This window comes from Nansenia antarctica, assembly GCF_963989245.1.
Source record: "Nansenia antarctica genome assembly, chromosome: 4".
NCBI classification, from domain to species: domain Eukaryota; kingdom Metazoa; phylum Chordata; class Actinopteri; order Argentiniformes; family Microstomatidae; genus Nansenia; species Nansenia antarctica.
The window spans coordinates 46659118-46685550 of record NC_137689.1 but is presented as its reverse complement, the minus strand read 5'-3'; the positions used below and the strand labels follow the sequence as shown (position 1 = coordinate 46685550).

Here is a 26433-nt window from a genome sequence, read left to right as displayed (position 1 = left end):
CTACATTTGCTATTTCGACATCGATCTGAAAAAGAAATACGGCGGATAAATGATTCATGTCGTAAGACCTTGCGGAGAAAGCTGAAGTTCAGCCAGATGTTCCGTTCCTGAAACTCCAATAACGAGCGAGTGTCGGAGACATCTCTGATATCCTCTTCATCCCAGTGACGAGCCACAACACCGGGCCTAAGGTTCACGTTAGTCAATATCGATACCGAATCGAGAGCGGACGTTTGCTGGCCAAGGTCGAGGTTTGATTAATGGGCCCTCTTTCCCTCCGACTGAAAAAAAGGGTTTTGGTGATGGTCTCGGTGGGTGGCAGTGAAGCATGTTTTATCAACAGTCAGAGTGTGCTGGGGGAGGTATTAAAAGCTTTATGGGAGAGACTTCAAAAACCAGGCGCAGGGCATAGCAGAGAGAGCCCCCCCGTCAGAGGCCGCGTGGAAACAGCGACGAGAGAGCAGGGCGACTGCACGTATACTGACTTCATATTCATTGACTTATACTCACTGTAATACCGTATACTGCGCGCTGTCCATCCATTTATGGCCTTTGCACTATCTGGTTAGATGCCGAACTGTGTTATGTTGTCTTTGTACTTGACTACTTTGTACTCTGTCAATGACAATAAAGTTGAATCTAATCTTAACCTAATCTTTCTGAAGAATGAAATGTTGACGCTTGGCGAGAGGCTCCGTCCGACGCTCCGTGAGCTGGATCTGCCGGACAGTCGCCACAAGCTAAAAATAGCTCTGAGGAGAAGTAATAATATCACCCTGCTCCATATTCCCTCCGGCCAGAGAGCGTTTCAGAGCTCAGCCCGCAGACACACATGAGCACTGGATAACAACACGGATCAGGAGGCAACATGTCAAAAATGAATTAAATCAAAAAGATTAAACGCATTTAATCAGGACGCTTTAGCTGGCTACAATCCTTGCCCCGGGATTAAACCACGGTCCTTGCAATCATATCTTCATAATCCGACCTAGGAGTTAGTCCTAATCCCAGACTAGGAAATCCTAAGTAACATGAGGGATAAATTGGCCATGTTTGGAAACAAAATCACAAAAAAGAACCGTAACAGGTAAAAGAATAAAGGCGGACAACCGACAAGTGTGGCGTACTGTAGACTACGCCTAGGTTGCCATTTTGGAACGGGTGGGGACTTTAAAGAGGACTGTAGTTGTCTTGAACGAAGACTGTATTCAAATGAAATCTGGCTGTTGGTCCCGTAATAGATCCACCACATTTAATACCAAAAGGTCAGTTCTTCACCCCCCCTTTGTTAACCTTTAACCCGCCAACCGTCAACAGCTGGTTTCACCTGTCTGTGTATGAGGTCCATCTGTGCTGGGTCTAGCCGAATGAACACTGCGGTAATCTGTCAATCAACTGTGTATCAGAAGGTCTCCTGGGTGCAGGAGAACGGCTGTTCTCTCCCGGATAGATGAGGGAGGGAGGGGCTTAGGTCCCTCACCAAAACCACCAGGGATGAAGCCTCCATCACAGACCACAAGCTCCTCCTCTTCCTCATGAATGCGCTCTACGCAGGAGACCCCTCCATCCTCCGTTACGGTATTAAAGGGATGAGGGCCGATCCATATGGCATTCGATCCGTTTTTGCGGGCTTGTTATTTGCGAAAACATGCGATTTAACGAGCCGTTCAGATTTGTCTCTTGGCCTCACGCCACGTTGGGAGTGTTGAAGTGGAGACGGCGAGTATCGACATCCGTTGTGTCGGGCCCTTGCATTTCCCCCGCCGTCTGCTACATTAGAACTGTGATCGTTTCCGTGTAAATGGTTTTGGATTTCTTGTTTTGTGGGGAACCCTGGGCCGTTTGCTTTTGAATTTTATTCCCTCTGGAACTGTGTGTTTTTCCACCGCGAATCAGCAGAAAACAGAGAAAGAAAAGGAGATTTCCCGACCCTTGAAACAGCCCGTCGAGAAAAGGACTGAAACAGAGGCGTTTAGAGGCATGCTAGAATGCCTTTAGATCCAAATATGAATGGTACTTTCAGCAAAAAACTTAATTGACGTGTTTTGGGGACCACAGAGACACTACATTAACTTATTAGCATGACAGATTTCCTTTCAAAGTTGTTGTAATGGCTTCAAGACACACTTCAACTGGCTCTGTCCTAGTCACCCGCTCTAGTCTTACACAGGTGTTGCTAGGGCGATGGATCCTAGCAACCCAAACCGAGCAATAGCAACTGTCATTAGCGCTAATATATAATATATGCGTGGTGACTGGTCAGAAATGTATCCCTGGGACAGGCGACATCTTTCCTGTCTCTCACCAAACCAATAGTGAATGGAGGGAGCAGCATTATCTCTAGTATACACAACCTCCGATACAGCTGAACTACTCACCCTCCGATTGAGTCTGGGAGGTACATGAGCTGGTTCTCGTCCACTTTGAGGGCAGTGAGTTTCTTCAGCGAGCCTGTGAGAGAGATGGAGAGAGAGAGAGAGAGAGAGAGAGGGGGGGGGGACACGTCAGAGGACTGGACAGCACACGGCCGCAGCGCAGCACAGGTATTGATTGGAACTCACAAAAAAGAGGGAATATATCCGTTACAATAACGCATTACATTATTTCATACCGCCGACGGTACTGTAATTGGTCTGCAACTATTGACCGGAAACTAATAGACGGCGGACTGACTTCCGTGCGTCTTGCTTCATCTTACATCATGAAGGCAGGAAATGTGCACTGCCATCTCTTTCATCAGTGTGACATAACTGCATTCGCAGACGTTCCGTAAAAGGCAGGTTGAAATTAGAAGTTATTCCTTTGAAATCTTACTAAAATATTCATCCATAGCATAGCGAATCCCCCCCCCCCACACCTCCGTTTAATATAGACGGAAAATTAGGGATGCACGATATTATCGGCCCGATATTGGGAAATTAATGTTATTAAATATTTATCGGTTTTATTAAATTTTAGCCGATATAGAGCCGATAATATGAAGCCGGAAATATTTCCGGTTCCGGTTGTCGCGCTGTTGATGCTGCGCCTGCGTACAGCCATGCAGTCAATTGGTAAGCTAAGGTAAATAGATAGCCAATGTTAGCTAGTGCTAATGTTCACCATCTCTGTAGTCTGCTCTAAAATACGCAATCAAACAGTGCAGGCAACCCATGCTGTTCTGTGAATGAGACGAGCTATTGACTGATGGCTTTCTACTGCCAAATCATATTATTACAGCAAACATGTCGGTAGTTTGGCATCTGTTCTCTGAACAACAAGGAGAGGCTCATTCCGACATTGACTTCTGTTTTCGTTTTCGCGATTTCAAAATAAAAGCGCGAACTAAGCGTTGTTAAAAATGAATGACACATCGCTAGTCAACTAACACAGCTTGTTTTGTGAGCCTGCTAACAATGTAAAGTAGTGTTCTAGTTAACTAGGTAACAATGTAAAGTAGTGTTCTGGGTTAACTAGGTAACAATGTAAAGTAGTGTTCTAGTTAACTAGGTAACAATGTAAAGTAGTGTTCTAGTTAACTAGGTAACAATGTAAAGTAGTGTTCTAGTTAACTAGGTAACAATGTAAAGTAGTGTTCTAGTTAACTAGGTAACAATGTAAAGTAGTGTTGTAGTTAACTAGGTAACAATGTAAAGTAGTGTTCTAGTTAACTAGGTAACAATGTAAAGTAGTGTTATAGTTAACTAGGTAGCAGTGGGGATTACTCACCCAATCCATGCATTGCAATAGTTTGGCTTGACTAGCGAGTGTGATGTGATTTTCAACAATGTTGAAATGTATTTCCTTTTTTTAAATAAATGAACATTTGAAGAGTCAGAAGTGTTCTCTTTGTTGTGTTAACAATAGTGATGTAAGTTAGATTTGGTGAGATCACTATGGAATATTAAATCATCAATCTTTGCTCACTACATAGCTTTTCTTACCTTCAGGTGTGCATTAACTACAGGTTATCAACTGTAAAATTATATCTGTTCTCATATCGGTTATCATATCGGTTATCGGCGCCGAGAAGCGGGTAAACATCGGTTATCGGTATCGGTTGGAAAAAATGCATATCGTGCATCCCTACGGAAAATAAAACAGAACCGGTCTGCGCCATCTAGGCCTCCTCATTAACAAACAACCTCTGATGCGTCGTTCAGTCTCTAATGAGATTCTACTACTGCCGACGTTCCTTTTCTCACTACAGAGCCACCAAGCTGTTCACTGGGAAACACAGTGGAGCAGTGGCTCGGCCGAAAAAGGGGCAGAGGGGGCTGAGTCACCCCCCCCCCCCCCATCCTTTATGTTGAGGTGACTGTAGGTTTACCTATAATAATAATAATAATAATAATAATAATAATAATAATAATAATAATAATAATAACAATAATAATAATAATATCTTAGATTTATATAGCGCCTTTCTCAAACCCAAGGATGCTTTAACAGATTTCTTTCTAACTAGACTAGAGGCCAAAGGCCTTAGAGAACAGGTGGGTTTTGAGGGCTGATTTAAAAGTGTCCAGGGTAGGGGCATTGCGGATCGCTGTGGGGAGAGATTTCCAGAGGGTGGGAGCTGCCACACTGACAGCTCTGCCCCCGAAGGTCCGTAGGTTGGTGCGGGGGTTGGAGAGCAGACCCATGTCTGAGGTTCCGGAAAGGGGTGTGTTGACGGAGAAGGTCAGTGAGGAACTGGGGGGCGCAGGCGTGGAGGGATTTGTAGGTGAGGCGGGACTTGACCTGACCGTACCTATGGACCCGGGCAGCTGTGTGAGGGCGTTGCTGGACAGCAGCAGGTCCTGCAGGCTCTCGCAGCCACAGATCTGCTCGTCCACCATCTCCAGGTTGTTCTTGGACACGTCCAGGTAGGCCAGCTGCTTTAGTGTCCCCATCATCTAGACAACAACAGGACACAGGATTCACACTCATCTCTTCCCTCTTGGTTGACATCAAGACCCATCCAAAGTTCCACAGACTCTTAACCGGAGCAAATTCACCCTCATCTACACCAGTTTAACAATAATATACAAATCATCAGTTCTTCTCAGCAATTCTATATTATTTCTTGAAAGCAAATGAAAGTGGTGAGTGGTGGCGGCTGAACTCTGGACGCACTGAAATGGTTAAACACTCACCGAACCAGACACGGAGCCCCAGAGCTGCTATCCTAGAGTGTGATTGACACACTAACCCTGGTCATTCATTAATCAACAGTTCCATGAGCTGGCTCTCAGAGGCCCGGTGTATAAGAGGCTTAATCAACCCCTGCATAACCGCCCACACAAAATGAATTCCACAAAAAGTAGAACATAATATTGTATCCTCCACACCTTGTACGGGTGTAAAGACAAAAACGGCTTCATCAACCCCCTCATAACCACCACACAAAATGAATTCCCCCAAAATTAGAACATAACACTGTATCCTCCACACCTTATATGGGTGTAAACCAAAAAAAATGCTGATTGTGTAGCACTGACTCTACCGTGGGTGGTTTCTTAACAGTGTTGTGATGCAATATTAGGGCACATTGTTGTTGTTCACTGGTGCATTGAACATTCTGGTTAAATGTCACCATTTCCAGTCAGTTTTCTGCAATTTTTTAATGTGTTGCAGGCGGTAATCCAAAAATCTCTACGTGAGGCCAGACTGAGATTACGATTTGTGCTGTTAGAATACTGGCGAAAATAATGCTTTAATTGTGACCCATTTACAAACAAGCTGGCCATTTCGGTTCGTTAGACCAAACAAAGGCAGCGCTGGCTTCTGTCTTCATGCAGCGCCGTCTGTCTGGGCAACGGCTTCACCACCATGGCTAAAAACACCACAGGACAGTATGAGAGCTGAGGTAGAGGACAGTATTAGGGCTGAGGTACAGGACAGTATGAGAGCTGAGGTAGAGGACAGTATGAGAGCTGAGGTACAGAACAGTATGAGAGCTGAGGTAGAGGACAGTATGAGAGCTGAGGTACATAACAGTATGAGAGTTGAGGTACAGAACAGTATGAAAGCTGAGGTACAGAACAGTATGAGAGCTGAGGTACAGGACAGTATGAGAGCTGAGGTACAGGACAGTATGAGAGCTGAGGTACAGGACAGTATGAGAGCTGAGGTACAGGACAGAAAAGACTGATGGGTGTGAACGGCGCTCATACCCCAGGCAGGAACGTCAGTCTGTTTCCATCCATCCACAGCTCTTTGATTCCAGTGAGCTGCTCCAGAACCTCAGGCTGGAAAGAGTGAGAGAGGGGGAGGGGGAGGGGGGGGGAGACCATAAGAGGAAGAACTATTCATGAATCATCGCCGTGGCTAAAATATGTTTCTCTAACCCCCTGTGATTACAAAGGAAATTATCAGAATTCTGGAGGGCTTTGAGCTGGGTATTACCAAGGAGTGTCGTGAACAGACGGTGCCTCTAACCCGCACAAAAAAACTGGTAATTAAACCCGCTAAGTGTTCCTGGAGCAGAACAGCTACGTGTGCTCTTCAGGAACTGGAGGCTCTTCCTCTTTCCAGACCGGTGACAGTGATGGAGGTGAGGGGGGGGGACGACGACAGTGTGTGAGAGGTGCAGATGAGAGCAGAGGCAGGCAGACACTCACCACTTCAGTGAACTCATTACTCCCCAGGTCCAACCTCTCCAGCTGTGTGAGCTTGTGCATGCTTCTGCAGAGAGAGAGAGAGAGAGAGAGAGAGAGAGAGAGAGAGAGGTGTTGAGATGAGTTCAGAAGATGAAGCAGAAACATGCATTCGTTGACATCATTTATAATGAGCTCAATCAGTCACCAGTATTACCAGCCGTGTCCGTGTGATGTGTGATGTGTACTGCACAACACAGCAGGCCACCAAGAGCCATCCCTAGCACTGTTTCCCATCAGTTACCTAGACTGTGGCGGCCCACCATAGTCTAATTTGTCCCATCATAGGGTCATAACCCGAAAATACGTTTTACAAGCAAAGAGTTTTTAACACCTAAGAGACACGATTGTCTTCCAGTCTTACTGTCTCTACTGTAGGCCCAGTCTCTCTACTGTAGGCCCAGTCTCTCTATTGTAGGCCCAGTCTCTCTGCTGTAGGTCCAGTCTCTCTACTGTAGGCCCAGTCTCCCTACTGTAGGTCCAGTCTCTCTACTGTAGGCCCAGTCTCTCTACTGTAGGTCCAGTCTCTCTACTGTAGGTCCAGTCTCTCTACTGTAGGTCCAGTCTCTCTACTGTAGGCCCAGTCTCTCTACTGTAGGTCCAGTCTCTCTACTGTAGGTCCAGTCTCTCTACTGTAGGTCCAGTCTCTCTACTGTAGGCCCAGTCTCTCTACTGTAGGCCCAGTCTCTCTACTGTAGGTCCAGTACTGTCTCTACTGTAGGCCCAGTCTCTCTACTGTAGGTCCAGTCTCTCTACTGTAGGTCCAGTCTCTCTACTGTAGGTCCAGTACTGTCTCTACTGTAGGTCCAGTCTCTCTACTGTAGGCCCAGTCTCTCTACTGTAGGTCCAGTACTGTCTCTACTGTAGGCCCAGTCTCTCTACTGTAGGTCCAGTCTCTCTACTGTAGGTCCAGTCTCTCTACTGTAGGTCCAGTACTGTCTCTACTGTAGGCCCAGTCTCTCTACTGTAGGCCCAGTCTCTCTACTGTAGGTCCAGTCTCTCTACTGTAGGCCCAGTCTCTCTACTGTAGGCCCAGTCTCTCTACTGTAGGCCCAGTCTCTCTACTGTAGGTCCGGTCTCTCTACTGTAGGTCCAGTCTCTCTACTGTAGGCCCAGTCTCTCTACTGTAGGTCCAGTACTGTCTCTACTGTAGATCCAGTCTCTCTACTGTAGGCCCAGTCTCTCTACTGTAGGCCCAGTACTGTCTCTGCTGTAGGCCCAGTACTGTCTCTACTGTAGGCCCAGTACTGTCTCTACTGTAGGTCCAGTCTCTCTACTGTAGGTCCAGTCTCTCTACTGTAGGTCCAGTCTCTCTACTGTAGGTCCAGTCTCTCTGCTGTAGGTCCAGTCTCTCTACTGTAGGTCCAGTCTCTCTACTGTAGGTCCAGTCTCTCTACTGTAGGTCCAGTCTCTCTACTGTAGGTCCAGTCTCTCTACTGTAGGCCCAGTCTCTCTACTGTAGGCCCAGTACTGTCTCTACTGTAGGTCCAGTCTCTCTACTGTAGGTCCAGTCTCTCTACTGTAGGTCCAGTCTCTCTACTGTAGGCCCAGTCTCTCTACTGTAGGCCCAGTCTCTTTACTGTAGGTCCAGTCTCTCTGCTGTAGGCCCAGTCTCTCTACTGTAGGCCCAGTCTCTCTACTGTAGGCCCAGTCTCTCTACTGTAGGTCCGGTCTCTCTGCTGTAGGCCCAGTCTCTCTACTGTAGGCCCAGTACTGTCTCTACTGTAGGCCCAGTCTCTCTACTGTAGGTCCAGTCTCTCTACTGTAGGTCCAGTCTCTCTACTGTAGGTCCAGTCTCTCTACTGTAGGTCCAGTCTCTCTACTGTAGGTCCAGTACTGTCTCTACTGTAGGCCCAGTCTCTCTACTGTAGGTCCAGTCTCTCTACTGTAGGTCCAGTCTCTCTACTGTAGGTCCAGTCCCTCTACTGTAGGCCCAGTCTCTCTACTGTAGGTCCAGTCTCTCTACTGTAGGTCCAGTCTCTCTACTGTAGGTCCAGTCTCTCTACTGTAGGTCCAGTCTCTCTACTGTAGGTCCAGTCTCTCTACTGTAGGTCCAGTCTCTCTACTGTAGGTCCAGTCTCTCTACTGTAGGCCCAGTCTCTCTACTGTAGGTCCAGTCTCTCTACTGTAGGTCCAGTCTCTCTACTGTAGGTCCAGTCCCTCTACTGTAGGCCCAGTCTCTCTACTGTAGGTCCAGTCTCTCTACTGTAGGTCCAGTCTCTCTACTGTAGGTCCAGTCTCTCTACTGTAGGTCCAGTCTCTCTACTGTAGGTCCAGTCTCTCTACTGTAGGCCCAGTCTCTCTACTGTAGGTCCAGTCTCTCTACTGTAGGCCCAGTCTCTCTGCTGTAGGCCCAGTCTCTCTGCTGTAGGCCCAGTCTCTTTACTGTAGGTCCAGTCTCTCTACTGTAGGTCCAGTCTCTCTACTGTAGGTCCAGTACTGTCTCTACTGTAGGTCCAGTCTCTCTACTGTAGGCTCAGTCTCTCTACTGTAGGTCCAGTCTCTCTACTGTAGGCCCAGTCTCTCTACTGTAGGCCCAGTCTCTCTACTGTAGGTCCAGTCTCTCTACTGTAGGTCCAGTCTCTCTACTGTAGGTCCAGTACTGTCTCTACTGTAGGTCCAGTCTCTCTACTGTAGGCTCAGTCTCTCTACTGTAGGTCCAGTCTCTCTACTGTAGGCCCAGTCTCTCTACTGTAGGCCCAGTCTCTCTACTGTAGGTCCAGTCTCTCTACTGTAGGCTCAGTCTCTCTACTGTAGGTCCAGTCTCTCTACTGTAGGTCCAGTCTCTCTACTGTAGGTCCAGTACTGTCTCTACTGTAGGTCCAGTCTCTCTACTGTAGGTCCAGTCTCTCTACTGTAGGCTCAGTCTCTCTACTGTAGGTCCAGTCTCTCTACTGTAGGCCCAGTCTCTCTACTGTAGGTCCAGTCTCTCTACTGTAGGCCCAGTCTCTCTACTGTAGGCCCAGTCTCTTTACTGTAGGCCCAGTCTCTCTACTGTAGGCCCAGTCTCTCTACTGTAGGCCCAGTCTCTTTACTGTTGGTCCAGTCTCTCTACTGTAGGTCCAGTCTCTCTACTGTGGGTCCAGTCTCTCTACTGTAGGCCCAGTCTCTCTACTGTAGGCCCAGTCTCTCTACTGTGGGCCCAGTCTCTCTACTGTAGGTCCAGTCTCTCTACTGTAGGTCCAGTACTGTCTCTACTGTAGGTCCAGTCTCTCTACTGTAGGCCCAGTCTCTCTACTGTAGGTCCAGTCTCTTTACTGTAGGTCCAGTCTCTCTACTGTAGGTCCAGTCTCTCTACTGTAGGTCCAGTCTCTCTACTGTAGGTCCAGTCTCTCTACTGTAGGTCCAGTCTCTCTACTGTAGGCCCAGTCTCTCTACTGTAGGTCCAGTACTGTCTCTACTGTAGGTCCAGTCTCTCTACTGTAGGTCCAGTCTCTCTACTGTAGGTCCAGTCTCTCTACTGTAGGCCCAGTCTCTCTACTGTAGGCCCAGTCTCTTTACTGTAGGTCCAGTCTCTCTACTGTAGGTCCAGTCTCTCTACTGTAGGTCCAGTCTCTCTACTGTAGGCCCAGTCTCTCTACTGTAGGCCCAGTCTCTCTACTGTAGGTCCAGTCTCTCTACTGTAGGCCCAGTCTCTCTACTGTAGGTCCAGTCTCTTTACTGTAGGTCCAGTCTCTCTACTGTAGGTCCAGTCTCTTTACTGTAGGTCCAGTCTCTTTACTGTAGGTCCAGTCTCTCTACTGTAGGTCCAGTCTCTCTACTGTAGGTCCAGTACTGTCTCTACTGTAGGTCCAGTCTCTCTACTGTAGGTCCAGTCTCTCTACTGTAGGTCCAGTCTCTTTACTGTAGGTCCAGTCTCTCTACTGTAGGTCCAGTCTCTTTACTGTAGGTCCAGTCTCTTTACTGTAGGTCCAGTCTCTCTACTGTAGGCCCAGTCTCTCTACTGTAGGTCCAGTCTCTTTACTGTAGGCCCAGTCTCTCTACTGTAGGTCCAGTCTCTCTACTGTAGGCCCAGTCTCACAGAACCATGTGGGGAAACACTGCCGAGTGTCTAATAATTGGTGTTTCTTTAAAGACCTTAAATGTGTCATGTCACCCAGGGGTCCTATTAAAGGAGGCTACGGTACTGGCTTCCCCTCTAACCCATTTAGCCTGTTTCTTCACAGGAAGAAGGAGACCGTGACATTTCACACAGATACTCTGAGCTTTTACGTTGTTTATGGACGCCAGGGACAAATGAACAGTTTAACACCCGACACGGGCCAAGACATCTGTTAAGATAATGGGTTATGTGGGGGGGGGGTGGGTGATGTGCCTTCTCACAGCCAATCTTAGGGTAAAACTTTCCTCTATTTTCAGGTCAGGTTTTCACTGCGCTAGCCAACCCACACTGTACACAATGGAAGACCCATCCTATTAATCAACACCAGATACATTTTTTCTCACCGTATCAGAGGTACTCCTTATTATGCCTTTTTTGGGACTATACTGTATATGAAATTAGCTTCATAACACATTATGTGGAATGTTGAAGGTGAAGTTTTTTTTCTTTCTATAAAACTCATTGGATTCCAGCATTGCAGCACGATGAGTCATCACTGACCTTTCCTCCAACCACTAGATCCCTTTAATGCGCACAGACACCACACACATACACACGCACACACACACACACACACACACACACACACACACACACACACACACCACACACACACACACACACACACAGCGCCAGGGGGCTGAGCATAATACAGTGCATTAGTCCCTGTCACAATCTGGCCCTTCTGGAAGTGTCCTTGCACAAGTGCACACTGCTGTGAGGTACTCCTACAGATCCCGGGTCAGTATTTCATTTGGAGGATCAGCAGTTCTAGGACCAAGTCCAACCCCAACTACACATCTTTTAGAGGTAATAACAATGAACAGGAGAGGTGGATGCTACTCAATAATACTACAGTACTGCACATTGTAATACTTATGTAATTTGTGTTTACTAAGTAAAACAAAGAAAAACAATGAAGCAGAATATGAGCTTGATATAGGCCTAATAGGATAAATAAAAGTGAGACAGCGAGGGGGTAAGTTCTGTTTAGAAACGTATCAGATCTCAGTCTTGTCGCAGTAGGGAGGAACTTTGAGTCCTGAAAACATGGGTCAGTTTCAGAGCCAGAGGAGACAGAGTACAGTTTCTCTCCTGTGAGACTGTTTTCCTTCCTTCTTCTTCTGTCCTTAAAACATCACAGTGTAAAAGCACGACACGTAGTTCAATCTAGACAACCAAGATACAGTACACCTCCATGGTGTTTCTCCCCCCCCCCCCCCCCCAAAACAAATACGATATCATATATATATCAAAATAAAAATAAAACACTAGGACTGTTTTTGGACTTTGACACCACGCTGAGCATCAGCCAGCTCTGTCACATTCCTGCCTTGAGATTGGCAAGAACAGCGTGGAGCGACACGTGAGCCGCCAGCTCCGGTGGAAGCATGTGCTCCGCAGGCCCGTTTCAGTCCGTGGCTTTGTCCCAGCATGCAAGGGAATGAACCCGGGCGGGAGAGGGAGGCGCTGTGATCTGGTCGCCAGGGCGATCGGCTAGAGTGAGGTAGGACCTTCTTCAAGATAATGTTACGATTGAAAAACTAATGACTGATTCGATTCTGGGTTCGCCTATTCACACCAAAGCGGTCTATAGAACAATCAACTTGGAGAGCCACTATTATTTTGAGTCACATGCGAAGGGGGTTGGGTCTGCCTGAGTGTGTGTTAATTTACGTGTTTATTTACATCCCTGTAGAATCAAAGTGAGGAGGTTTCATTCAAAAGAAATGCTCACAGGGTAGGGTGGGCCAATAATAAACTCAATAACAAAAGTAGGTCTGTATTTGCAGGGTGAGTACATACAGTAAATAAATGTTGTTCATGCCTTTGTTTACAATTATTTACATGCGTATACCGGATAGATCTATTATCTTCTCTAGTTTTTACTCAGCATATTACAGAGCCTACTCATAACAAAGGCCACACACTAGATCTAGTTATTTCAAATGGATTTAATATTTCATGAGCCTTATGAATTCACTCTCTTCACCTCGCGAAATACTCTCGAAAGATAACTTAGTAGAGAGCTCAGTGTTTCCTCCAGGAATTTTTACAATGGTGGCGGGTAGCGCTTACCGCGCGCGCGCGATTTTTTCGCGTGCACGCGCATGAAACGCGCACGCGCGCTCAAAACAACGACGTAATTTCAGCCAAAACTCGAGGATGGCCCAAAAAAATAAAATGTTTTCCTGTACTTCTCCCGTGTGTCTCTTATTGTCTGTGTCTGCATGTTTTTCCAGCATGTAATTCCGTTGTCAATAAAAAAATCGTCTCCCACGACTCTTTCCGGACACACTGGAATTTTTACCGTAACCCCCGGAGAACCAAAGTTATTAAGCCGCAAAGGGTGCCTCATTTACCGCTGCTGGAGGAAAGTACCGCTTACCGCTGACAGCGGGGAGAGGAAATATTTCTACCCGGGAATTCGCTCCTTGCTGTGTCCACGGTGATAGGAGTGGAGGATCGACTCCATTCAAAAACTTTTCGATTCCATGGCTTGTCCTCTTTCCGGACACATTGGAATTTTTACCGTAACCCCCGGAGAACCAAAGTTATTAAGCCGCAAAGGGTGCCTCATTTACCGCTGCTGGAGGAAAGTACCGCTTACCGCTGACAGCGGGGAGAGGAAATATTTCTACCCGGGAATTCGCTCCTTGCTGTGTCCACGGTGATAGGAGTGGAGGATCGTAGTTTGTAGACTAGACGCAGCCTAGATGTATTCGACCAATCACAAAACAGTTTTGCAAGCGCGTCGCTTCGCGCTTGTGGGTGTGTCTAGCGCTGTGAAGGTCTGAAAAGCGGCCTAAATTTGTATTTTTTTTTTTTTGAGAAATCTGAATGGTGGCGGAGGAAATTCCATCGTGGCGGCCCGCCACGATGAAATGCATGTAGAGGAAACACTGGAGCTTCAACAACAAATTGAGAACTACCCTTGATATTATACCATGGGAACCTTGCTTTCAAACAGCAAACATGAAGCTAAGAATCTAGGTGTGATTATAGATTCTGACTTAAGCTTTGAGGCTCACATCAAATCTATCACTAGAAATGCTTTTTGTCATCTACGGAATATTGCAAAGTTTGAAATTGTCTCCAGCAAGCTGATGCAGAAGTGTTAATGCATGCTTTTGTTATTACCCGTTTGGACTTTGTACTGTATTGGACTTTTATTGTAACAGTCTCCTTTCTGGTCTTTTCAACGTTTGTATAAAAAATGAAAGTTGTTATTATTATTATTATTGTGCGTGTGTGTGTGTGTATATATATATACAGTATATATATATCTTAGTCCATTGTTGAGGGTAGACAGGGAGACTCTGAATCCCCTGAGACAGCAGAGAGGATATGGGGTGGTTATGCTCAGTGAAGGGGTTATTCGCTTCTTGGCACCTAATTGCGCTTGTGTTCCGATATGACGGTTTGGAGTGGTCGGGTAGTTTTACCGGCATCCTGGAGATGAGGGGCTGGGTGGAGGACATGGGGCTGGGTGGAGGACATGGGGCTGGGTGGAGGACATGGAATGACAGAGACGAAACGTGCTGTCCGTGTTTTGTCACAAAACCCACAACCCTCCCTGGGCTGTAGGCTCCTTTGTTGTGGGAGCGGTCTGGTTTTGATGCGGGTGGAAAAGGTGAAAGAGGCCACTTACTTCGCCCAGTACCTGCGAGCACGGGCCAATATTGCCCGCGGGAGCATAAACGTTTACGCACACGTCTGAGGTATCCAGTCTCATCCTTATTGGAAATAAAATAAATGAAATAAATCCCTGCCTTCCAGTCTCTCGCTTTTAACTTTTTTATTTACGTCCCTGAAATGCCTGTCTCTCTCTCTCTCTCTCTGGCATCAAACCTGGCCATTAGTCCTTCCCTTGTCAGTCCTCCAGCCCCCAGCAGGTCTGGCTGCTGTCACGTAAACACAGCTTGAGAGGCTGCTCTGCTACAAGTGCGGCAGACTCAAGTGCACCCGCTGGGCAGGCATCGGACCGAGGGGAAAGAGAGATAGGAGAGAGAGCGAGAGAGAGAGAGAGAGACACACTCCTTTCTTCAAAACCATCTCAAAAACCCCTTCATAATCACTGAGTTCTCTGGGCAGAGGGAGGGGGAGAGAGAGGGGGAGAGAGAGGGGGAGGGGGAGGGAGAGAGAGAGAGAGAGAGAGAGAGAGAGAGAGAGGGGGGGGGGGAGGGCTGCATCCTCTCAAATGGTAGTAACACTCATAGCAGTGTGCGTACTGGATTATAAAACCAGTCCCAGCATGCTGACAAGGTAGCTCTTATATAACACTGTGGAATTCAGTACCACAGTGAGAGAAAGAGAAATGAGATGGGTGGGGGAGATGGCAACACAGAGGGAGAGAGAGAGATGGGGAGAGGGAAGGGAGGGAGAGAGATGAGGAGAGGGAGGGAAGGAGAGAGAGAGATGGGGAGAGGGAGAGAGGGAGGGAGAGAGAGAGATGGTGAGAGGGAGGTGGGAGAGAGAGAGAGCACTTGTTGTCCATGTTTTCTCACAAAACCACTGACACTCACAAGGGCTTTAGGCTCTTTAGGCTTTGTTGGGGGGGGGGGGGGGGGGGAGTCTAGATTTGATGCAGGTGGGAAAACACGTGAAAGAGACAACTTACTTTGGCAACATCTTTAACTGGTTCTCTCTAAGCTCCAAGATCTGCAGTTTAGTTAACCTGAGGGAGAGAAACAACGAGACACGTCAAGGACACACTAGTCATACAGGATAGTCATACAGGATAGTCATACAGGATGCTCAACAGTGAAAAACGCCGGCGAGCCTTCGGGGACCTGAACAGCACAATGTTTTAGTGAGGAAACCAAAAACCCCTGGAGAAATCCATGTCTAAGGTCTTCCTCCCACGGTGTACTCCGACCAGACAGGTCGTGTGGTATACTGTACATACTGTACATACAGTATGAAGCCATATATGGCCGTGACCTTTACCATAAGAGAGGTGAGTCATGTGATAAAAAGTATTTCTCCATAGAGAGCGAGTGGGAGCTGCGACTGTTGATCCGATCTTGCACTTCACACACTGCACTTACGCGCGCACGCACGCACGGAGGCTCCTGGTTTCTGACCGTGTCCCGGTTTAAAGCATCTCCAAGGAGACGAGTCAAAAGCTCCTGCCTCTGAAGATGAGTTATGGGCATCGTGGATTCATTCCTTATGATTTCAACGTCTCAGTAAAGACAGGATCCTGTCCCCAGAGAAGGAAACAGTAGCGCCACCTACTGAGGCTCAACACACCTGAGTAGAATCGGCGGGAAATGGTGATTCACTGTCAGCTTACCCTTTACCCGGTCCTTCCCTTAACCGTTGGGAGGAAAATTGCAAATCGGACTTAAAAATGAGCGTTGTGCGCAGCTTCGGTAGGTGACCGAAGGAATATCACCTTCCCACCGTTTACACACCAGATCCCAATTCTGGCAGGCTAGTTTACAGTTAGACAGAGTTCTTAGTAGACTACAAATGAAAACTACCTCAAAACCTACCTGTTCTCCCATGCATACAACCTCCCCTACCCTTAACCATCTCCCCTAACCCCGCCAACCCCCTCCCCCCCCTGGACATTGCTGCGTTACTGTGTTCCCCGTTCATTAACTCTGTGTTCTATGTGCTCATGTTATCTGTTGCTTGTTGTTTCTGTGTTTTTTGCAATTTTTCCCATATTGTCAGCGTCTTTGAGCCTCGGAAAAGCGCTATATAAATATAATGAATTACTATTATTATTATTATTATTATTATTATTATTATTACACCTACCCACACTAAAATAATAGCAGTTTTCGTCAACTAAAACTAGTGATGTGACGAAAACGAATGTGCATCTCGGTCTAAAGACTAAGGCTAAATGTGAAACAGCCTGCCGACATGAAGGGGACGTCCCGTAACAGACGGCTGGTTGGCTAGCTGACCTGCCGAAGCTGGCGGGGAGGAACTCCAGGAAGGCATCGTTCAGGTAGAGCTGCGTCAGGCTCAGCAGCTGAGTGAAGCCCTCTGGGAGCCTGGAGACAGACAGACAGACAGACATAGTGGTGACATCATTAACATCGTAATTAAGCGTTATGGAACGAGAAGCCGTGGTATATGGTGGATGTCGGCACAGCTAGCGGGGTGGTTAGGCACGACGCGAAGCTGTGCCGATATCCGCGATATACCACGGCTTCTCGTTCCATAACGCTTTTTATACAACGGTTACCACATTTATCTATCAATATTTCACAGAAGAAAATGTTTATTCATGTATTTTAATGGAACTATGTTTTATTGTAAGTGTATTCATCCGCTGAACAGTTGTTTATCGGTTGCTAAGTCACGGTAATAATGTCACTTCAATAATGGTAATACATACAAACGCGGAGTCATATGAAAAGATGTGTCAGCATTCCATTTAGCCGTGCGTATATCACCGATATCAGCACGGCTGGAACGCAAACTGACCAATAGAGACAATGGACCGGATCTATCCGTTGTATTAAATCCCTTGGCCCGGATTCACAAAAGTGTTCTTAAGATATGTCTTAAGAAAAAATATAAGATGTTCCTAAGAATGTTCTTAAACACTATTCACCATTTTCTTCTTAAGAATTGTCGTATGTCTTAGGAACTTCTTAGTTTTCTCACTTGAGAAGTTCTTATGCCTATGATACACGAGCAACGTAGCAGGCAACTCTTCGAGATCCTCCAATCAGAATACAGATTTTAGTCATGTGACTATTTTTTTCGGCTGAAGAAAATCAACCAAGATGGCGGCCAATCTTGCCTGGAGCGAGGAATTGGAGAGGCAACTAATTTCATTCTTCTCAGGTAAATTGAACCATTAAAACATGTGGTTCCCATATATTACGAATGTGTAATGTGTTGTTCATTGTTTTCAGCAACTGTCATGAACTGTATTCTCAGCTATCTTGATTTATTAGCTTAAGTTACTACTAATGTTTTCGTCCGTTTCCATGGTAACTATGGGCTCCGGCAGTAAAAATATGTAATTAAATTGATTATTAGACGGAAATCTATAAAAGTAACAGATTCTGGGTCATTTACATGACCTAATCTTCAAAGCTAGTACATTGAATAAGCGTAGTTTTTACCTAAGAAAATCGATGCTAATCATGATAGCTAGCTGGCACAGTCACACGCATCTCATCTGGCTGGCTCACAGTCATACACATCTATGTTACCTATACTAAGTTTAACTCATCACTGACCACTGTGTATCAACTTGTAGCTGTTTTAACTGACATTCTGTTTATAGCTATTTATTTTTTTATTGAATGTATTTGTTGATTTCTGTGTCTTTGTATTTAAGCTCGTCGTCACTGTAAATGAGGGAAACCTCAGTGCCTTACGAGTTGAAATAAAGTTTGAATGTTTGACTAAATTGAATGAATGAACATCTCATCCCTCTGTCTCCATTTCATTGTAGAACACCCATGCCTTTGGAATGTGAAGCTTGAGGTCTACAAAGACAAAGACATCTTAAATGAAGGAGGAGAACCTGACGAGACGGAGGATAACATCCTGTCCTTTTCTTCTGCTTCTAGCCCTAACATGTTAAATCAATTAGAATAAAATGTCATTTCATAATCACCTGTTCACTTGGTTTCATTACTTTTCTATGTGCAATGTGAATTAGAATGAAAAATCATTTTGAATAAATGAGTTATTATAATCATAATTCCTGACTGCGTTAGAAGAAGCTGGATGTCAAGTGAACTGCAACTCTGGAGTCATGGAATCATCTTCCAACACATATCAAGTCATAAACAGGAAACTTGCGTTGCAACAAAAAGTTGCCCGTGTATCATAGGCTTTAGATTTTGAACTTAAGATCACTCTGATCATTACGTTGTTATGAACCCCAAGAGAAGAGAGACATTATCGATGGCAGTAGATACGTTTCCGATGACACAGTATACCTAGGCTCTGTTACATTGACTGTGGCAATTAGCTGCAGTGTAATGCTGCAGTGTAAACTAGAAGACATATTTAACAGTTTACTTGCATAAGAAATATCAACAGCTACACAATAAAAGTGTGAAAATAAGTTGGTTTGGAAAATGACAATGTTTTGCGCAAACTCTGTGAAACACAACTTGTTTACAGACATTCAACTAGTTCAATGTTAAATCATATCAAACTGAAACATCCGCAAGTATCGGTCTTTGAGAAAGCCCCACTGCAACAGCATAGGCAATCGACGTTATCCCAGCTGCTAGTGCACGTAAATGCGACTCAGCTCGGGCAGAAAACATAACGAACTAGGCCGCCGGGATGTTTTAAGACAGGTGAGAGCTTCTCTTAAAGTTGAGAAGAAATTTAAGAAGAAATCTAAGAACTTGGTTTTCGAGAATCTCATTTGTTCTTAAGTTCTATCTTAGGAAAAAGCGTAAGAAGAAAGTTAAGAAAAAACTAAAGAAAAGATAAGAATTTCTTCATGAATACCAAATCTTCTTACATTTTGTCTTAAGAACAATTTTTGTTCTTAAGAACAATCTTTTTCTTAAGAACGCTTTGTGAATCCGGGCCCTTATCTACACATCCATCTACACACATCCAAACATACATCTGTCATTACTTTTTTTAATGCAAATATTATTGTGTTTAAAGCTCTAATTTGCCCCTGGGGGGGGGGGGGAAATGAAGTTTTCTGTTTTATTCCCTTTAGTGAGCAGACATCCACTGTGTGTCACTGCTGTTTGCTGTTCCTAAGCATGATCTTTATTCAAGAGCTTGTGTGTTTGTTTGAGTGTTTACTCAAAGATGAAAGTATTATCCCTAGCTCAAAGCATTATCATGCATGAGAGCGGTGTATGTGCATTTACTTTTCATAATCAACATTGTACTCATTGACCAAGGAGGCAGGCAGTAGAAACACCGGACATTGGCATTTAATTAACTGGGCAGTATTGTCACTGGACACAGATAATAAAAAAACACTAAGGGCCGGTTTCACAGACAAGACTTATCTAACAGACTAAATCCCACTTTCAATGTTAAGTCTCCATTGAAGATGCTTTTTAGTCTAGGGTTCGGCTTAAGCCTAGTCTGTGAAACCGGCCCTAAATGTCGTAGAGCTAATAGTGTATCATGTCTAGGTAAGATATCAGATTTTACATCAGTAAGACTAAACTTACTTGGAAATGGGATTCACGCTTGCTTCAACAATAGCCAGGACTTTGCAGTTTTTTATATTTTCTGGAAACTCCTGGATACCTATAGCATGAAATAAAAACAAAAATAAGACATTTAGTGAATCACCAATAATGCATTCAATCATTTACATGAACATAGAAATACCTGGAAATGGTGACATATTAAGTCACCATTTTGGTTAAAGTGTGGTTAAAAGACAAATGGGCTGGTTTCACAGACACATCTTAAAGCCAAGTCTGAAAAGCCCAGAATGTTGTACTGTTGGATAAGGGATTTACAAAAGGAAAAGTAAATGATCAGAGAGCAATGCGGCCTGTCTTTTTTCCAGGGCAGCTGTGTGAAAGTTTAACAGCCAGGCCTCTGTGAATCGTCTGGTGTTCGGGTGCATTAGTGTTCCTCTGCACCTTTCCTCTCTAAACAACCACAGCGCTGAGTGCTTGCGGTGACACATTAGCAGAAAGAACCTTGTCTAAGCCCTGACAGTGTTTGCGAGTCTCACCAAAACATCCGCAGTGGGGAAACTTCAAACAGGGGGGGGGGGGGGGGCGGGGGTCGAGTCTCAAGGTTTATTTTCCCCCACTTTGTTTTGTGTTCACAACACTTAGCACAGAGTACTTTGTGAAGGAGGATAAGCTTCTATCAAAGTAAACTTCTGTGGCCCTAAGTCACTGAAACTCCCCAACCGTCCCAACTGTTGTTTGGTTAGTTTGGCCCCAGACTCCTTTATGTACAACAATGACAAACCCAGTGAAGACCAACAAACGCTATCGCCTCCGCCAGACCAAAGTCCACACGCCCTGTCTGTCTTCCCTGGTTCTTGGGCTGTCAGCGTAACTCAGTGCAGTGGTGCATTTCATTGCGCCTGTCTTAACAGCCAGCTGTCCTGACGCTGGACTCTGATCCTTCCCAGGGAACACCTTGTTCTGACTCCTTCAGAGGAAATGTCACAACTGGGTTTCAAAGCAGCACAATTTGAAGCGACTTGAACTTCATATCATTTTCATACCCCCCCCCCCCCCCCCAACTCTATAGTAAATGGGCCTGGCTAGGTTAAATTGCATTTTCCTCCAGACTCAGGCACTGCTACTGCTAGCTATAGCGGATATTATGGGTTGTCTGTGTAGATAACGGCAGGCCCTTAGCCTATGCGGCTCCACTCTCTGTTACGCAAGCTCTCTCAGCAACGCAACCTCCAGTTGTAAGATGTGGTGAGAGTTTCAGGGTTCCAAACCATCCTAGCGTGAGATTGGAGAGCTGATTGTGTAACTTAGGCATGGGCACATGTCATCTGATAAAGCACTAGTTGAATAATTGTCTTTGACAACAGAGCGAGGCAATTACGGAGATGAAGTTAACAGTCCACCGCACAGACTCACATTCAGACACCTAAAACCCATTCGGAGCCGTTTGCGAATCAAACTGCAAAAAGGTTTTTGAATTCCGCTTATCGTGAGCAGCTCTCTGAATCGAGACGTGTTACCGTCGACTTCCACGATATTGCGGAGAGAAAAACAGAGTAGTCTGAGAATCACCCTTCTGACGGGTGACAGTCTGGTGGTGGTGGAAGGTGCAACAAACAGATCCTTGCTTACTGTTCTTGCTGACGTCAAGCTCCTTGAGATTAATGAGGTTCGCGATCGCCGCCGGCAACACCGTGAGGTCATTATCTGGCATGCTCAGTCGGTGGAGCAACTGGCAGTTGAACAGTTGCTATGGCGAGAGAGAGAGAGAGAGAGAGAGAGAGAGACGGAGGGGAAACAGAGAGAGAGAGAGAGAGAGAGAGAACACACGTTAATTCACTGTAACAGCGTTACTCTGAAGACTATAATACTGAGCGCAGTTCATTCACGGCCAAAACGTCAGGTCTCATCAGCTGGTAGTGACTCTCACACACAAACACACACACACACACACACACACACACACACACACACACACACACATAATTATACACTGACTGAAGAAGGGAAATCAACAGGCTTTCCAGTGGGATTGCTGTTTTCATCCCGCAGGATAAAGAACTCCTTAGGTAAAGTCCTCAGGCTCTCCCTAGGTAAACATTCCAGTCATCCCCTGATGATGGAGTGGATGCTGGGAGCAGGGCAGATGGGCCAAAATGAAATCAGAGGTGCAAGCAGCGACCTTACTGCAACCTCATCCTCTGCTGCGAAAGGCCAGATTTAATGCTGCTCCCCTGCTGAACGCTGTGGCTGCGTGTGAGCGCGTGCGAGTGCAGGGTACTTGTGCACTTCATTAAATGCTGTTTCACTAAAGCACACTTGGGGAGATATCACCACTTTGATAATGCCGACACGTATTTGGGGGTCAGGGGTTAAAAATGGTGTCGAATTGTGGTGATCATGGTTTGCAAATGGATGTTGTGTTGTGCTGTGCGTGTGTGTGTGTGTGTGTGTATGTGTATGTGTCTGTGCGTGTGTCTGTGCGCTCTGTGTGTGTGTGTATGTGTGTGTGTGTGCGCGTGCTCTGTGTGTGTGTGTGTGTGTTTGTGCTCTGTGTGTGTGTGTGCGTGCTCTGTGTGTGTGTGTGTGTGTGTGTGTGTGTGTGTGTGTGTGTGTGTCAGGGCTCTGTGTGTGTGTGTGTGTGTCTGTGAGCTCTGTGTGTGTGCGTGCTCTGTGTGTGTGTCTGTGCTCTGTGTGAGTGTCTGTGGTCTGTGTGTGTGTGTGTGTATGTGTGAGTGTCTGTGCTCTGTGTGTGTGTGTCTGTGCTCTGTGTGTGTGTCTGTGCTCTGTGTGTGTGTCTGTGCTCTGTGTGTGTCTGTGCTCTGTGTGTGTGCTCTGCGTGTGCGTGTGTGCGCTCTGCGTGTGTGCGCGTGTGTGCTCTGTGTGTGCGCGAGTGCGCGCGTGTGTGCGTGCGCCTGCCTGCCTTACTTTGGGCAGCTCCTCTATCTGGTTGGCGTCCAGGTAGAGCTCCTCCAGGGTCTTCTCCAGGCTGAAGATCTCCTTGGGCACCGTCTCCAGGCTGCAGTGGGAGTAGTCCAGCGACGTCACCGCCTCCTCCTCCCCCCGCAGGCAGCGGCACGGCACCAGACGCACAAACAGGTTCCGCTTGCTGGACATCCTCAGGCACTGGGAGGGAGGAGGGGAGGAGGCAGACAGTCAGGACCAGGGGGGAGACCAGGGGGGAGAGCCAGAGGAGAGGGAGACAGTCAGGACCAAGGGGGAGACCAGGGGGGAGAGCCAGAGGAGAGGGAGACATTCAGGACCAGGGGGGAGAGCCAGAGGAGAGGGAGACATTCAGGACCAGGGGGGAGACCAGGGGGGAGAGCCAGAGGAGAGGGAGACAGTCTATCTTCAACTTCACAATCCTAGGCCTAGGAAAATATATTACACATACTTTACTGTCAGTCAATTATTGGATTTTTTTTTTTTTTGCTCTAGGCACGGGGTTGGCCATATTCGGCACCCCTGGAGCAATTAAGTGCCTTGCTTCAAGGGCACACACAACCTCCCTCCCGAGGCTGGAATCGAACCAGCGACCTTCCGATTGCTAGCCGGCCTCTCTAACCTCTAGGCTACCGCCGTCCCACAAACACATGTAAGCAACCACTCATTCTTTTGAATTCCATATTAGATGGACGCGTTATTGATGTGTAAATAGGATCAGAAACACATTGTTCATCTCTTGTGTGTTATTGAACGAGGGCTGGCTGTTGCATCAAACCCAATGCCCTTAGAGTATTGTCTGTGTTGAAACTCATTACACATTTAAAATCACTTCAAAACAGAAGTGGGTCCAAACCATTAATAGGCCTTACAAAATTATAATAACGACAATAATAATAATAATAAGAAGAAGTAGAAGAAGACCTTTTCAAAAGTATCAGGATAATAACAACAACAATAATAATATTATTCTTATTCATAATAATAATAATAATAAATAATGAAACCTTTTCAAGTATCAGGATAATAACAGCCGAGGAGGCCGTAGAGGGCCAGACTGAACAAACACACCTTCAATCATAGATATGCTTCCCCAGTATTAGTTCAGGGTATATACACAGTACCGTGGCAATAAGCACCTCCATTTGCATATAGATTACTGCTGCTAGTGAACACAGTGACAATGCCCCTCCATTCAGTGGACGGGACTGGCGAAAAACACTCCTCAAACATAAACACACCACAAGGTCAAGGGCAGGAGAGAGGGCCCTCTAATTACACATCAGAGAAGCTGTCTGAAGCCCTATCCAGGCAGGATTCGTTGTCCATGGGGAGGCAGGGTAAATGTAACCACTCCAAGAGCAAATCCCTAATTTTAGTCGCGTGCGAATCGGCCATGTCAGTAATTTTTACGCACCCTGCATGCCGGGAGTGGTAATAATTCCGGCCTCTTTTACGACGTCAGGTAAAACGGACCCAACAATAAATAATCATAATAATACATTAGACTTATATAGCGCTTTTCTAGACACTCAAAGACGCTTAACAAACTGAAAAGATCGAGTAGTAATAATAAAAAGAAAGACAACAAAAAATAAATCAATAAAAGAATTAAGAGTATAGCGGCCTAAGGTAGTGCTGGGGACACATGGGGAGGGGAGGGGGAGAGGGTTAACTGGTGAAGGCGAGCTTGAAGAGGTGGGTTTTGAGGGCCTGTTGAAATGATGGCAGGGTGTTGGCCTGTCTGATGTGGTTGCAAATGCAAATGGACGTCTGTGTCGTGTGGTGCAATGAGGTTTTGCGAGTGATACGCAGGTGTGAGCAGGAAGGAAGTGAAGGGATATTCACACTGAACACAATACCCTGCACGGACGTATCACGTCTGAACGTAGTTTATCAAGTGCCCAATGAAGATCGTTTAAATCTATGTCGAAATGACGGTTAGTCCAAGGACATTGCGCCGATAAATTCCACATCGCAAAAACGTCTCGACATAAATTACACAGACTGCTTATATTGAAGTTCACATCGTTTTCGACTTTCTCTGAGCCGACATTCATTTGTCCTGTAGCCAAACTGAAAACATGTTAACATGTTAGGCTGTTGGGTCAAACAGTCAATTGGAGAGTGAGAAGACAGAAACACAAGAAACACAAGGGTTTGTTGTGTCTGACTTAGCACATGTCAATCATCCTCAAGAACAAACAAAACAGACGTCACAGGCTAATAACCTCATAACCAAGGTCCCCCTGCAACACTGGAACAATCCAACATAACCACAGGTCTGGGTACAGACCAGGGGTCAGGTTGACAGGGAGTATGGACAGACCAGGGGTCAGGTTGACAGGGTGCATGGACAGTGCATGTATTATGTTCCTCTAAGCAGGGCCTGAAAATAAGTTATTTTAAATAACAACCTCTGCTACTTCCTCCACGCTGCCAGATACACATGACTGTATTGCTCTGCTATGGAGAGAGAGAGAGAGAGAGAGAGAGAGAGAGAGAGAGAGAGAGAGAGAGAGAGAGAGAGAGAGAGAGAGAGAGATTGTGTAAAGAAAACAGGCCAGATCTTCTTTTGGAATCGGTCCAAACCCCCACGTTCAGCTCCAGCATAGCAAGCAGCACATGAAGCAATTACCATAACGTGGACGTGGTGTTGTTATTGTGTTGTTGAACCCGAGACTGAATAACGCACAGTGCACACAGTGTTGTGAGTCATCGTGACTATCTTTATCCCAGCCTGGGTCCACCATCAAAGGGATAACTCTGTTACTGTACGAATGCTCGTCCTTGTGGGACATCGCATGGAAATGAGAAGGGGAAAAAACTGTGTGTGTGTGTGTCTGGGTTTCCGTTAACCGGCAATTGCCGGTCTTTGTCCGGTAAAATTTGGTGAAGTCCGACAAATTGAAAAGTCGTCGGACATATTGTCCGGTGAAAATAATTCCCTTTGAATACAATTCGCTAAAGCTGGCTGGGTGCGTTCGTAAACACGCTCTGGAAATCCGATCAGCACTCGCGGAACGCCTCTCGTCCAATCGAACGACTCGGTCGCTCTGTGACATCGAAGCCAGCGTGCGCTCCGGCGCTCTCAGAGCGTGTTTACGAACGCACCCCTAGAAGTTTCCAGCCAGCTAGCTGAAGCTGCTACACACACCAGAGCCATGGCGACCGAACGGCAAGTTAAACAACATACTATAAAAGTGACATTGTTTTACTCATTACTCATACGTTTGTTGTCATTCGGCGGTGCTAATAGTCGCTTTCTTTTTAAATTTATTTAATTTATTTTATTTTAGCAGTTTCCCCGAAAGTTAAGTGTTTGTTTTTATATCACTATTTGCACTTCTGGTTAGATGCTAAACTGCATTTTGTTGTCTGGTACTTGTACTCTGCAATGACAATAAAGTTGAATCTCACCTAATCTAATCTAATCTAATCTAAAATAATCTAAAATAATCCCATCACTATTACTCCCTATTTTCATCAGTGTTTCAATCCTTGAATCTGTGATGGAAATCAAGCAAAGCCACTTCAAGTCTCCCCACCACTGACAGCGCTGGGTGTGCCTTTCCTTACACTCTCGGTTATTCCCTGTGGATTTAAAAAAACGGTGTTTTGGTTTCTATAATGTGGTCTATTC

The 26433-nt window shown here is 46.0% G+C and overlaps 1 protein-coding gene across 1 annotated transcript in view; it reads right to left on the bottom strand.

Annotated features, from left to right (window-relative positions):
* erbin (erbb2 interacting protein) overlaps positions 1–26433 on the bottom strand; it is a 76484-nt gene that overhangs the window by 20419 nt on the left and 29632 nt on the right. Inside the window, exons 2-10 of the mRNA XM_080528449.1 lie at positions 22776–22973; positions 21480–21597; positions 19869–19947; positions 16647–16736; positions 15344–15400; positions 6585–6648; positions 6138–6212; positions 4733–4877; positions 2379–2451 (exon numbers count right to left, since the gene is read on the bottom strand). Coding sequence (XP_080384575.1) covers positions 2379–2451; positions 4733–4877; positions 6138–6212; positions 6585–6648; positions 15344–15400; positions 16647–16736; positions 19869–19947; positions 21480–21597; positions 22776–22964 — 890 coding nt within the window. The 5' untranslated portion in view covers positions 22965–22973. The remainder of the gene's footprint in view (positions 1–2378; positions 2452–4732; positions 4878–6137; positions 6213–6584; positions 6649–15343; positions 15401–16646; positions 16737–19868; positions 19948–21479; positions 21598–22775; positions 22974–26433) is intronic.